The sequence below is a fragment of the Chiloscyllium plagiosum genome, unplaced genomic scaffold (genome assembly GCF_037043375.1).
Source record: "Chiloscyllium plagiosum isolate Xiang-an unplaced genomic scaffold, Cpla_swu_hap1 HiC_scaffold_35, whole genome shotgun sequence".
NCBI classification, from domain to species: Eukaryota; Metazoa; Chordata; class Chondrichthyes; order Orectolobiformes; family Hemiscylliidae; genus Chiloscyllium; species Chiloscyllium plagiosum.
Genome location: NW_028270173.1, coordinates 10,702,228 through 10,713,013, shown reverse-complemented (window position 1 = coordinate 10,713,013; position 10,786 = coordinate 10,702,228). Strand labels below are relative to the sequence as shown.

The 10,786-nt window shown below is 47.9% G+C and overlaps 1 protein-coding gene and 1 long non-coding RNA gene across 2 annotated transcripts; both read left to right on the top strand.

The window, feature by feature from the left end:
- The first annotated feature begins 5,859 nt into the window (after positions 1 to 5,859).
- Positions 5,860 to 6,490, top strand: LOC148140050 (E3 ubiquitin-protein ligase TRIM17-like). Its single transcript, XM_087978695.1, has 3 exons — positions 5,860 to 6,054; positions 6,142 to 6,270; positions 6,362 to 6,490. The coding sequence occupies exons 1-3, from the start codon at positions 5,860 to 5,862 to the stop codon at positions 6,488 to 6,490; spliced, it is 453 nt and encodes a 150-aa protein (XP_087834821.1).
- Positions 6,491 to 6,564: 74 nt separating this feature from the next.
- On the top strand, positions 6,565 to 7,597 carry LOC148140049 (uncharacterized). Its single transcript, XR_015752945.1, has 3 exons — positions 6,565 to 6,778; positions 7,352 to 7,374; positions 7,475 to 7,597. It is a non-coding gene; the product is annotated as an uncharacterized LOC148140049 (long non-coding RNA).
- The last annotated feature ends 3,189 nt before the right edge of the window (positions 7,598 to 10,786 follow it).

The following is a 10,786-nucleotide window of genomic DNA, read 5'->3' as shown; positions in this document are numbered from 1 at the left end:
TCCAGCGTCCCCAGGATTTGTTTGTCACCGCCATCTGCTGGATGGAAGTGTTACTGAATGATATTGGGCCGCAGTACCGTCTCCCGCCAAGCGGGGGCGGTCCTGTACCGTGTGTCTGAAAAGGCTCCGAGGATCATCGATCAATTTGTAAATTCACTGAAAAGTTAGTGTCCAGGGTCGAGCTGTTGCTGTGATCATGTTCATTCCTGCACATCTGTTGGAAAACGTGGAAAATCGTCAACAAAATACCAGACAGTAAGACCTGAGTCCCAGATCCTCTTTAATTTCAGGAAGAGGTCATTCCCGGTGGGATCGTGTGGATATCATTCCCGCTGAAAGATCCCAAACAAATACAAGGAGTTGAACGGGGAGCCGCTGGGCATCGTCCAGGGAAAAGGTGAGAACTTTCTCCAATGTCTCTGATCATCTGAACAGAGCCTGGAGCTGGCTCCTGTCAGTATAAGGGAACAGCAGGGAGAGGCAATCTGAAACATTAAAGTCTCAGGGTCAAACACTGCGACTGGAAAAGAGAGGCAGAAGTAAAAAGGAGGAACATAGTGAGGGCCATGAGGTTAAATATGACCCAATGGGGTTTCTATTTAAAGACAAAATATTGCTTGGTGAAAGACAATCCTTGATCTGCCTGAAACGTGTTGGTCCAGAACAAGGAGTTGACCCTGACCGAGTGTTACAGACTGGCACATTCCAAGGTCCTGGACTACGTGCTGAGGGACGCACTACAGCTCAGGGCAGCTGCTGCCAAGGTGCAGTGGGGAAAGAAAATCGCCCGGCAGAGGGTGATTCCCTGACCCAGAAGGTGGGTCTCCCAGGACGGGACTGAGCTGAGACCCTGCATCATCAGAGGATCTTGGGATCATCACTGGATTGTGATTATGGGAGGGTCGTCAGTTCAGTGTGGCAGCAACTGGTGGATTTTGTTTTAACTTTAAAAAATATAGTGTATTTAAAAAAATATCTTTCAATGTCCACAGTCACAAAAGCAGTTGGGTTCTGCCCAGAGTCAAGCACAGAGCCCCGTGTCATGGAGCTGCTCAGGATGAACCCCGACTGCATCTTCCTCCAGACTTCCTTCACAAAGGAACATTCCAGAAGAGATGTGTTACAGTCTGAACCCACCCGACTGCAGCCACTTCCAGATGGCCCAGACTGAAGGATCTCACAGGCAGTGCCCTTCTCACCACCAGCCAAGCCATGTCTTGGTGCTTGTTGGAAAGTTCTGGCGACGAGGCATTCTGCCAAATGACTTTGACAGTCTGCTCAGGGAACTACTCGATAGGATCCGCCCTCTCCTCTTCCCGAAGGGTCTCAAAGACACTACGTGCTGACCACTTCCTGATGGACTAGTGGTCAAAGCTGTTTTTCTTCATAAACTTCTCCACGAAGGACAGATGGTACAGAACGGTCCAACTACTCAGAGAGTTCCGCGGCAGCGAGGCCAGGCCCATCCTTTGCAACACCGGGGACAGGTAGAACCTCAGTAGGTAGTGACACTTGGTGTTTGCGTACCGGGATCCACACACAGCTTGATGCAGCCACACACAAAGGTGGCCATCAGGGTGAGGGTGGCATTGGGTGTATTTTTTCCCCCATTGTCCAGACCTTTATACAACGAGTCCCTTCGGACCCGGTCCATCTTTGACTTCCATATAAATTGGAAGATGGCCTGGTGAGTGCAGCGGCACAGGTTCTGGGAATAGGCCAGACCTGTGCCACGTATAACAGCAATGACAGTGCCTCAGACCTGATGACCAGGTTTTTTCCCGCGATGGAGAGCGACCGTAGCTTCCATCTGCACAGTTTCTGCCTCACTTTGCTGATACGCTCCTCCCAAGACTTGGCACACGCCCCAGGCCCCCCGAACCAAATACACCAGCACCTTCAGGTGGTTGGTCCTGACAGTGAAGGGGATCGAGGATTGGTCGGCCCAGTTTCCGAAGAGCATGGCCTCGCTCTTGCCTCGGTTTACCTTGGCCCCCGAGACCCGTTCTAACTGGTCACATATGCACATGAGTCTGCGCACGGACAGCGGATCCGAGCAGAAAACGCTGATGTCATCCATGTACAGGGAAGTCTTAACCTGCAGGACCCCGCTGCCAGGAATACTCACCCCTCTCAGGCTCGCATCCTTCCTGATGGATTCGGCAAATGGCTCTTTGCAGCACACAAACAAGGCAGGAGAGAGAGGGCAGCCCTGCCTGACTCCAGATCTGACTGGGAAGCTATCTGACTCCCACCCATTGATTGAGACTGCACTGACAATGTTGGTGTAGAGCAGTCTGATCCAATCGCAGATTCCCTCTCCAAAGCCCATTTTGGAGAGGACATCTCTCATATACCTGTGTGATATCTTATCAAAGGCTTTCTCCTGCTCCAGGCTGATCAGGCAGGTATCCTGCACGTAGGCGATCGTATCCCTGAGGGGTGTGAGACTCTCAGCGATCATACTGCCCAGCACAGCTTCCACAAGCACCTCATGCTGTCCCAATGTCTGATATGTTCAAACAAACCATTCCCACTGAGTCCTGTCAGGGACTCTCACCCTTCAAAATCTTCCCCTTTTACTTTGTGGATGTGGTTAATTACAGAATTGGTACAGTGCAGGAAGAGGCCATTCAGCCCATCAGTGCTCCCTGAGCATTTTAACTCAGTGTCACTACCTTCTCATTTCCTCTTAACCTTGTACATTGTTTCTATTTGAATAATTATCCACACCCTGTTTAATGTGGAAATTTAATCTTTCTCCACCACACCCCCAGGCAGTGCATTCCAGGCCTAAGTCACTCACTGAGTCAAAATCTTTTCTTTCATCTTGAATTTGCTTGTTTTGCAAATTCCTTTAAGACAGTGCCCCCGGCTCTTGGGCCATTCACACTCGGAAGAGTGTTCCTTGTCTACTCTTTCCAAACCTCTGAATAATTTGGAAAACTTCCATCAAATCGCCTATTCTACGTCTTCCCTCCAAGGAACCCATGCCCAACTGAATCTTTCTTGATAACTGAAATTTCTTGTTTTGGGAACCATACTTGTAAATCTCTTCAGTTCTCTGTCCAATACATTCACATTCTCTTCATTATGTGGCACCCAGAATTGCACACACCACTTCAGCTGAGCTCTGACTCCTGTCGTATACAAGTTCAGGTTTGGCAGGGTAAGACGCTCCAACCAGAGCACATCTGCTTGCCAATTCCCTTTTCCTTTTTTCCTCTCTTTGAATTATTTCTTTTCTCCACAACCCCCCTCCCCATGCCCCTCCGGTCCCCACAACTCTTAACATCTCTGGAGAAAGAAGTGATGGACGGGCCGAATCTCGGAGTGAAGGAGGACTGACATACTCGGAGCGACAGATGGGCCGAGTCGTGAACATCGGTACCTGGGAATCCCGGGGTGGAAAGAGGTGGAGGTGAATCCCAATGCAGTGTGACTGACCTTGCTGTTAAGTGCCAGTGAGGAGCGGACTAGAGGTTGGAACGATGTTGGACCTGGTGCCATGTGCTGAGTTGCTGCTTCTGGAATTCTTTACTAGAATATAATTGACATCCCTTTCAAAACTGGACCGTACTTTATATTTCTTTCACAATGTGTAAGTAATGATACTGCTTTCCTTTCAATCCTCTTTGTATAACAATATTTATCTTCCTCGAAGATTTATATCTAGCTACTTGTGCCTCCAATGGCGCTATTAAAATGCAGCCATTGTAAAGATTTTTCACTGTACTCCTGTACTTTTGTACTGGAGAACAAGTGACAGTAAAAGAGATTTGAGTCATCATCATTTTCCTGCTCCTTGTACTCTGTATTCTTGGGTGAAAGTAAGTTGTTGCACATCATGTGGTTTGGGGTTTATTGTTCCACAGGAAGGGTGGGTTTTTTTGTGCCGTGTTTCAAAATCTTGCAGCTCACTGACCCCTAGTTTTGTATCAGTTCTATCCTCCCCTAAATTCTATCAAGAATTTCAGTTGCATCTTCTCCAGTGAAAACAGGCACATACATTCTCTGCCTTGGCCAGTTCCTTGTTGCTGATTAGATTAGTTTAGATTCCCAACAAATCCACACTGACTCTCCGAAGAGTAATCCACCCAGACCCTTTTCCCTCTGGACTAATGCACCTATTATTATGGCCAATTCACCTAATCTGCACATCTTTGGATTGTAGGAGGAAACTGGAGCACCTGTAGGAAACCCATGCAGGCACGGGGAAAACATGCAAGCACTACACAGACAGTTGCCCAAGGCTGGAATTGAACCCAGGTCCCTGGCACTGTGAGGCAGAGTGCTAACCACTGAGCCACTGTGCCACCCAATATTTAGTCACCAGACTCACCCTCTGAGGGACTTCAGTTCCTCTCACTGAATAGAGTGAGGTTACCAGTTGGGTTTCGAATTGGAGAAAGTAGACAGTGATATGAATAAAAATCCCATTACAGGGAGAGAAATGGTTCAAATGGAGCCTTGACCAAAGTGACCGCTGTTGTGAGTATTTCAAACCAACACCTGATACTGGATCTTTTTGTTCAAACATCAAGCTGTCTGTATGTTCCAGCAGCGAGAAGTCACTCTCAACTGGGAACCCAGGAGACGACTTCAACGGAAGCGTTTCAAGCATCTTCATATAATTCTGTGACAATAGAGCTGCCTCCAACAGGGACTGAGATCATGAACAAAGGGCAATTGAGGACATTACAACAATGATTCAGAATCGGCATCATCAGGTCATTTCATTCAGAAATGGAAGAAGTCATTGTCACAATCAATAGCCCATTTAACACCCACCCCATCATGGATGGAGATACATCCTTCTATATTCGGATCGATTTGGGAGTCAGGGAGACCATTTCTCCTAAATCCCTTACTGTTTCAAACCCGTCTACATCCCCCGTCCTGTGAAGGGCCTGATCTGACTCCACCGCCTGTGGGATCCCCTATTGGGAAAACTCCTCTCTTACTCCGGGTTGGGCCACCCAGACAACACCAAAAACTCCATGTGGCAGTGAGTCCCACATTCCCACAATGCTCTGGGAAAATGCGGTGCCTATTAAAGAGAAGGAGACTCTCGTGGAGACTCCCCCTGCCGCCTCTCTGGGAGAGGGAGATACAATCTGACGGAGAATTGCTGCAGTAGGCTCAGTTTGATTGAAAATATTGGGGTTTGAGTCCCCAGGGGGAATTCCCTGGACTGCCCGCTGTATTGAGGGGGAACCAGCAGTGAGCCTGGAGAAATGGCACCGACAGGATTCCCACTGGTCTCCCGTCCAAGCTGCAGCCAGTTCTGGGCCTGCCCTTTTGGAAGGATGTCAAGGCCGAAGGGATGGTGCAAGGGGAGATTTCCCAGAATGGGACCAGGGATGAGGCTCTTCAGTTCTGTGCAGTGACTCCCGAAGTGAGGATTGAGAGGATCCTGGTGGATTGTAAGGGAGAGGTGAGGAGGCGCTGGACAATATGTTTCAGCTTGTGTTTCCCACAAAGACAAACACAACTTGGCCATCCATGCCTGGGGCTGCTTTGGGACTGGAGGATATGAAGGAGAGCAGCAGGCTGCCAGTCACTCCCAGGACAACATCCCCACCCCGTTCCATCCTCTCTCCACCCACCTACCCCACTCCCAACCGACCTTCCCTCTCACCTCCCGGCTTCAGGGATTCCCTGTCTCTGCTCGAACGCTGTTTATTCCTCATTCTGCTCTGGGGGCTGTCTCCGCCTCTCAGAGTGTTCATGATAGAGACAAATTTCCTTGAATATATGCAGTGAATTCCCTGAGGGAGTGACTGAGCTGAATGTTTTCAGCAGTGCAGTAACACTGAAACTGGGAGCGGTTTGAGTCCGGAAGTGCTGAGGGTGAACATGGCTTCCAGACAGCAGGGAGAGAGTTTAACCGAGGAGATAATTTGTCCCATTTGTCAGGACTTCTTCATCGATCCGGTTACACTGGATTGTGGGCTCAATTTCTGCCGCTCCTGTATCACCCAGAGTTGGGAAAACCAGGAGATAAACTCCTGCCCAGAATGTAATCAGGAATTTCCACAAAGAAACCTCAAGGTAAATCAGGCTTTGACGAATCTGGCCAAAATAGCTCAAAAATTATGTCTGAAACTGCAAGAGAAGGAAAGTATGTTTCACTGTTAGGAACATGAGGAAGAATTGAAGCTGTTTTGTGTAACTGACAAGAAACTGATCTGTCTGGTTTGGAGAGATTTCCGGAAACACAGGGAGCACCACTTCATCCCGGTTAAAGAAGCTGTTGAAATCTATAAGGTAAAAGGGAACATCTTTGATTATTTCATCACATTTTAATGTCTAAAAATTTTAGACATTTTACTTCCCGAATTTTGTCTCCCAATCTCAGGATCGGGTGAAGTCTTCCTTAGATTCTCTGAAAGAAGAAATTGGCAGCTCTAGAATTGAAGCAGCAGCAGATACAAAAGATTTCACAAATTCAGGTAAAAATCATCCTGAGCTCAACATTGAAATTTGAGATGTTCATTTGTTATTTTTAACACAGTAACATTTTGTTTTTATATTTCTCTGACAGGAGGAATCCAGCAGCCTGCAGACCCACGTCAAATCCGAGTTCACTAAAATGCACCAGATTCTCACTAAGGAGCAGAGTTTACTCCGAGATCTCAGGGAACAAGAGGAAAGCATTCTCAAAGCAATGGAGCAAAATCTTTGTGAATTTCAAGAGAATTTAAATTCTATTTAAAAGAAACTCTCAAGGTTGGAGAAATAGTTGGAACAAAAAGACAGAGTGCTATTTCTGAAGGTGAGGGATTATATTTCAGTGAAAGTGTGACTGAACAGTCCCAGCATGACTCAGACACCCATCCTCCTTCAACCCCCTGTCACTATCTCCCTCTGCTCCATTCTCTCTCATGGGTTTCTCTACTTTCCTGTTCATACAGTTTCCTCAGTCATACTGTGACAGTGGATTCCATATTCTCATCACTTTCTTGATGAAGATCTTTTTCCTGAACACCCTGTTGGATTTATTGTAGCTGGATGATGTTCACAGGTCCATTTTCAGATTCCTTTGAAGTGAAAACATTTTCACTGAATCAATTGAATTGACCACTTTCTTAATTTTAAACATTCGAATCAGATCTTTACGCCAGTAAAATATATTAATGTTTCCTTTAATCCTTTGCAATTGTTTTAAATTTTTATACATTATCTTGGTATTTAATGTTCTTTGTGTCACATCCTCTTTCTATTCAATGTCTGCAACAAACAGAATTGACAATTCCCAGCAGCTTGTAACAATGTGAGTGTAATTGATACTTTCTGGTTATAGACAGTCAGTCTCTGTCAACTCAGATTGTGTTTTTTTTTATTTCAGGAGGAAGTATCTCGGAAGACGAGGTAGGACATGCAGTTTACTGCAACTCAGTTCACACTTGTGAAATTACTCAGAAAAGTCTTTACACTGACTTCATAACCAATTAATGTCTTATATTTACAGGATTAGTGATGAGGCTGTCAATGATGCATCATTAACAGATGGTGTCCTGTCCACTGAAAAATTCAACAGTTTACCGTTTCCAGTGTGGAGAGAAATGCTGGATGCCATTAAACCTGGTAAAGCTCAAATAAGTTCCTATGTCCTGATTTATATTTTGAACTTCAGACTGTTATGTATACAATTACCAAAGGCAGCATAATTAAGGACTCAGTATACAAAGAACACTGGACAAGTAATCACTTTGACTGTCAATTGACTTGGTGTAGCATAAAGGAGCCCTCACAAAACTAGAGTCAAAAGGAATCAAGGCTAAATTCTCCACCGATTTGAGCCAAATCGAGCATGACTGTGATTGTCTGAGATCAATCATTTCAGATCTAGGACATTTTTAGAGGAAATTATCCCACATCTTCAGCTGCCTACATTTTCAACATCTCTTGTCATCCAGAGTTCATGAATCTTGTGGCCCTTATCTTTCATCCTCATAGGAACATATTGGTTCTGAAGTCTGATATATGCCTTTTCAAATTCCCCCACTTCCAGATGTGGACTTGCCCTCAAACTGCTGCCCACCCAATCTAATTCATGCAGTTCCTATCTAATGCTGTTGCAATTAGGACGCCCCCAATTTTGCACTTTCACCCAAACTTTCACTTTGACCTGAGGGTGGTAACTATCCTTATTCATAACTGACTTAAAAGTTAAGGAATTACGATCATTGTTCCAAAATGATTGCCCACTGGATCTGGAAGAGATAATGAAAATTTGATCATCTGGCCAGGCTCATTCTCCAATACAATGTCTAGTATGGCATTATCCCCAGTTAAACGAACTACCTATTGTTTCAAGACACCCCTCCCCCGGATATACCTAACAAATTCTGTCCCATCTAAGCCTGAGGGAATCCTTTGGGAAGTTAAAATCACACGTTACAACAAACCTGCTATTTTTACATCTTTCCATGATTTGCCAACATATCTGATTCTCTACCTCCTGCTGGCTGTTGGCAGGCCTATAGTATAACCCCACCAAAGTGATTGCATCTTTCATATTCCTAACTAGGTGAACCCTTCAAGATGATTGTGTTTAGTGCAGCTTTGATCAGTAATGCAGCCCCTGACCCTTCTTACACCTCTCTCGATTATGCCTGAAACATTGAAACTATGGAATGTTGAGCTGCCAGTCCTGCCTTGTCTAAATCAAGTCTTTGGGAGAAAGTGAGGACTGCAGATGCTGGAGATCAGAGCTTAAAAATGTGTTGCTAGAAAAGCGCAGCAGGTCAGGCAGCATCAAAGGAACAGGAGAATCGACGTTTCGGGCATAAGCCCTTTGCAAGAATGCCTTCCTTGAAGAAGCTCTCCTCCTCCCTCTACAAGGATCTCAGTGAGTCCCTCTCTCATTGCACACCCCAGGTCATCTCCTCTGCCCTGAAGCTCTTCAGCCACGTCCTCAAACAGACTCGCTACCACAGCCACATCTCCTTCCTCAGCACCTGTCTACGGAACCGACTGACTCCGCGTGGACTCTGGACTACGTTCAGACCAACAAAATTTGGACCCAACCAGGACAACCAGTACCTACAACAAATCCGAAGCCTTCAGAAACAGCCCTCCCTCCAGATCCTCCGCTCCACGCTTGCAGCCATGCGCCGCTACCTACATTCTCTGCAACTAGACCTACCCCAGCTCAGGACAACACTCTCACAGACCTGCAAAGGATCTCTACTGTTCTTTATCCACAGAAGAATCCATACGCTAAACAAACAGTTCTTCCTAGCCATATCGGGAATTAAAGACAGTAAGTACCAAAGACTTTCATGGACTTACCCCCCCCCCAACACTCCGGATTCCTCACCCGTTCCAGAATCTTCCATCGACCTCCAGAAGCGCTCGGCTGCCATTAACTACATGGCCGCTGCAGCAACCGCCGCCGCGAACAATGACGTCACTTCCGCCCCCACCGGCCATGCAGCCTCCGCGATCGCCGCCCAGACAACCGCCACCACAATCGCCGGGAAGACCATCGCTGACAGATTCGCGGCCTCCGAGGGGTCCACAACCAACGGGAAAAACACCGTTTCTGCATTTGCCGCAGCCACTTCCGTTCCGGAGTTGCTGTCGTCGCATCTACTTCAACCCCTATTGACGTCACTCACCTGCACAACAACCACGCCGCATGCGTCTCCGCCCTCGGGACAAGCCCCGCTCCCACGGCTAACCCCGCCATCACGCCGATCCCCACCCCCACGCCAATACCCACCCACGCGCCTAACCCCGCCCCCACGCCTAACCTGCCCCCATGCCTAGCTCCGCCCCCACATCTAACCCCGCCCCCCACTCCCAGCTCCAGTCCCACACCAGGTCCTAGGTCCTAGCTCCCAGTCCTGCCGTGTTTTCACTATCCCTCCAGACCTCCCCCTCACTGAGGATGAAAGATCAGTCCTCAGCAGAGGCCTCACCTTCTTCCCCCTACGGTCCCGGATTTACGAATTCAACACGCGGCGAGACATCGAGCATTTCTTCAGCTGCCTTTGCCTCCGCGCCTACTTCTTCAACCAGGACTCCCGCCCACCCTCTGACGACACCTTCTCCCACCTCCAACACACCCCCATCCACCTGGACACCCTGTACTGACCTCTTACCCGCCCTCGATATCTTCATAGCCAACTGCTGCCGCGACATTGACCACCTCAACCTGTCCACCCCTCTCACCCACTCCAACATCTCACCCTTGCAACGTGCAGCCCTCCACTCCCTCCGCTCCAACCCCAACCTCACTATCAAACCAGCAGACAAAGGAGGCGTGGTAGTAGTTTGGTGCACTGATCTTTACACTGCTGAGGTTAAACGTCAGCTTGCGGACACCTCCTCCTACTGCCCCCTTGACCATGACCCCACCTCCCACCACCAAACCATCATCTCCCAGACCATCCATAACCTCATCACCTCAGGGGATCTCCCATCCACCGCCTCCAACCTCATAGTCCCACAACTCCGCACCGCCTGTATCTACCTCCTGCCCAAAATCCACAAACCTGACTGCCCCGGCCGACCCATTGTCTCAGCCTACTCCTGCCCCACCGAACTCATCTCTAAATACCTTGACATGGTCCTGTCCCCCTTAGTCCAAGAATTCCCCACCTACATTTGGGAAACCACCCACACCCTCCACCTCCTCAATGATTTTCGCTTCTCCGGCCCCCAACACCTTATCTTCACCATGGACATCCAGTCCCTATACACCTCCAAACCCCATCATGAAGGCCTCAAAGCCCTCCACTTCTTCCTTTCCCACCGAACCAACCAGTACCCT

Coding starts and splice junctions, on each gene's coding strand:
- LOC148140050 (XM_087978695.1), top strand. CDS start 5,860: ATGGCTTCCAGACAGCAGGGAGAGAGTTTAACCGAGGAGATAATTTGT. Junction 6,055..6,141: donor TTCCACAAAGAAACCTCAAG/GTAAATCAGGCT, acceptor TTTCACTGTTAG/GAACATGAGGAAGAATTGAA. Junction 6,271..6,361: donor AAGCTGTTGAAATCTATAAG/GTAAAAGGGAAC, acceptor TCCCAATCTCAG/GATCGGGTGAAGTCTTCCTT.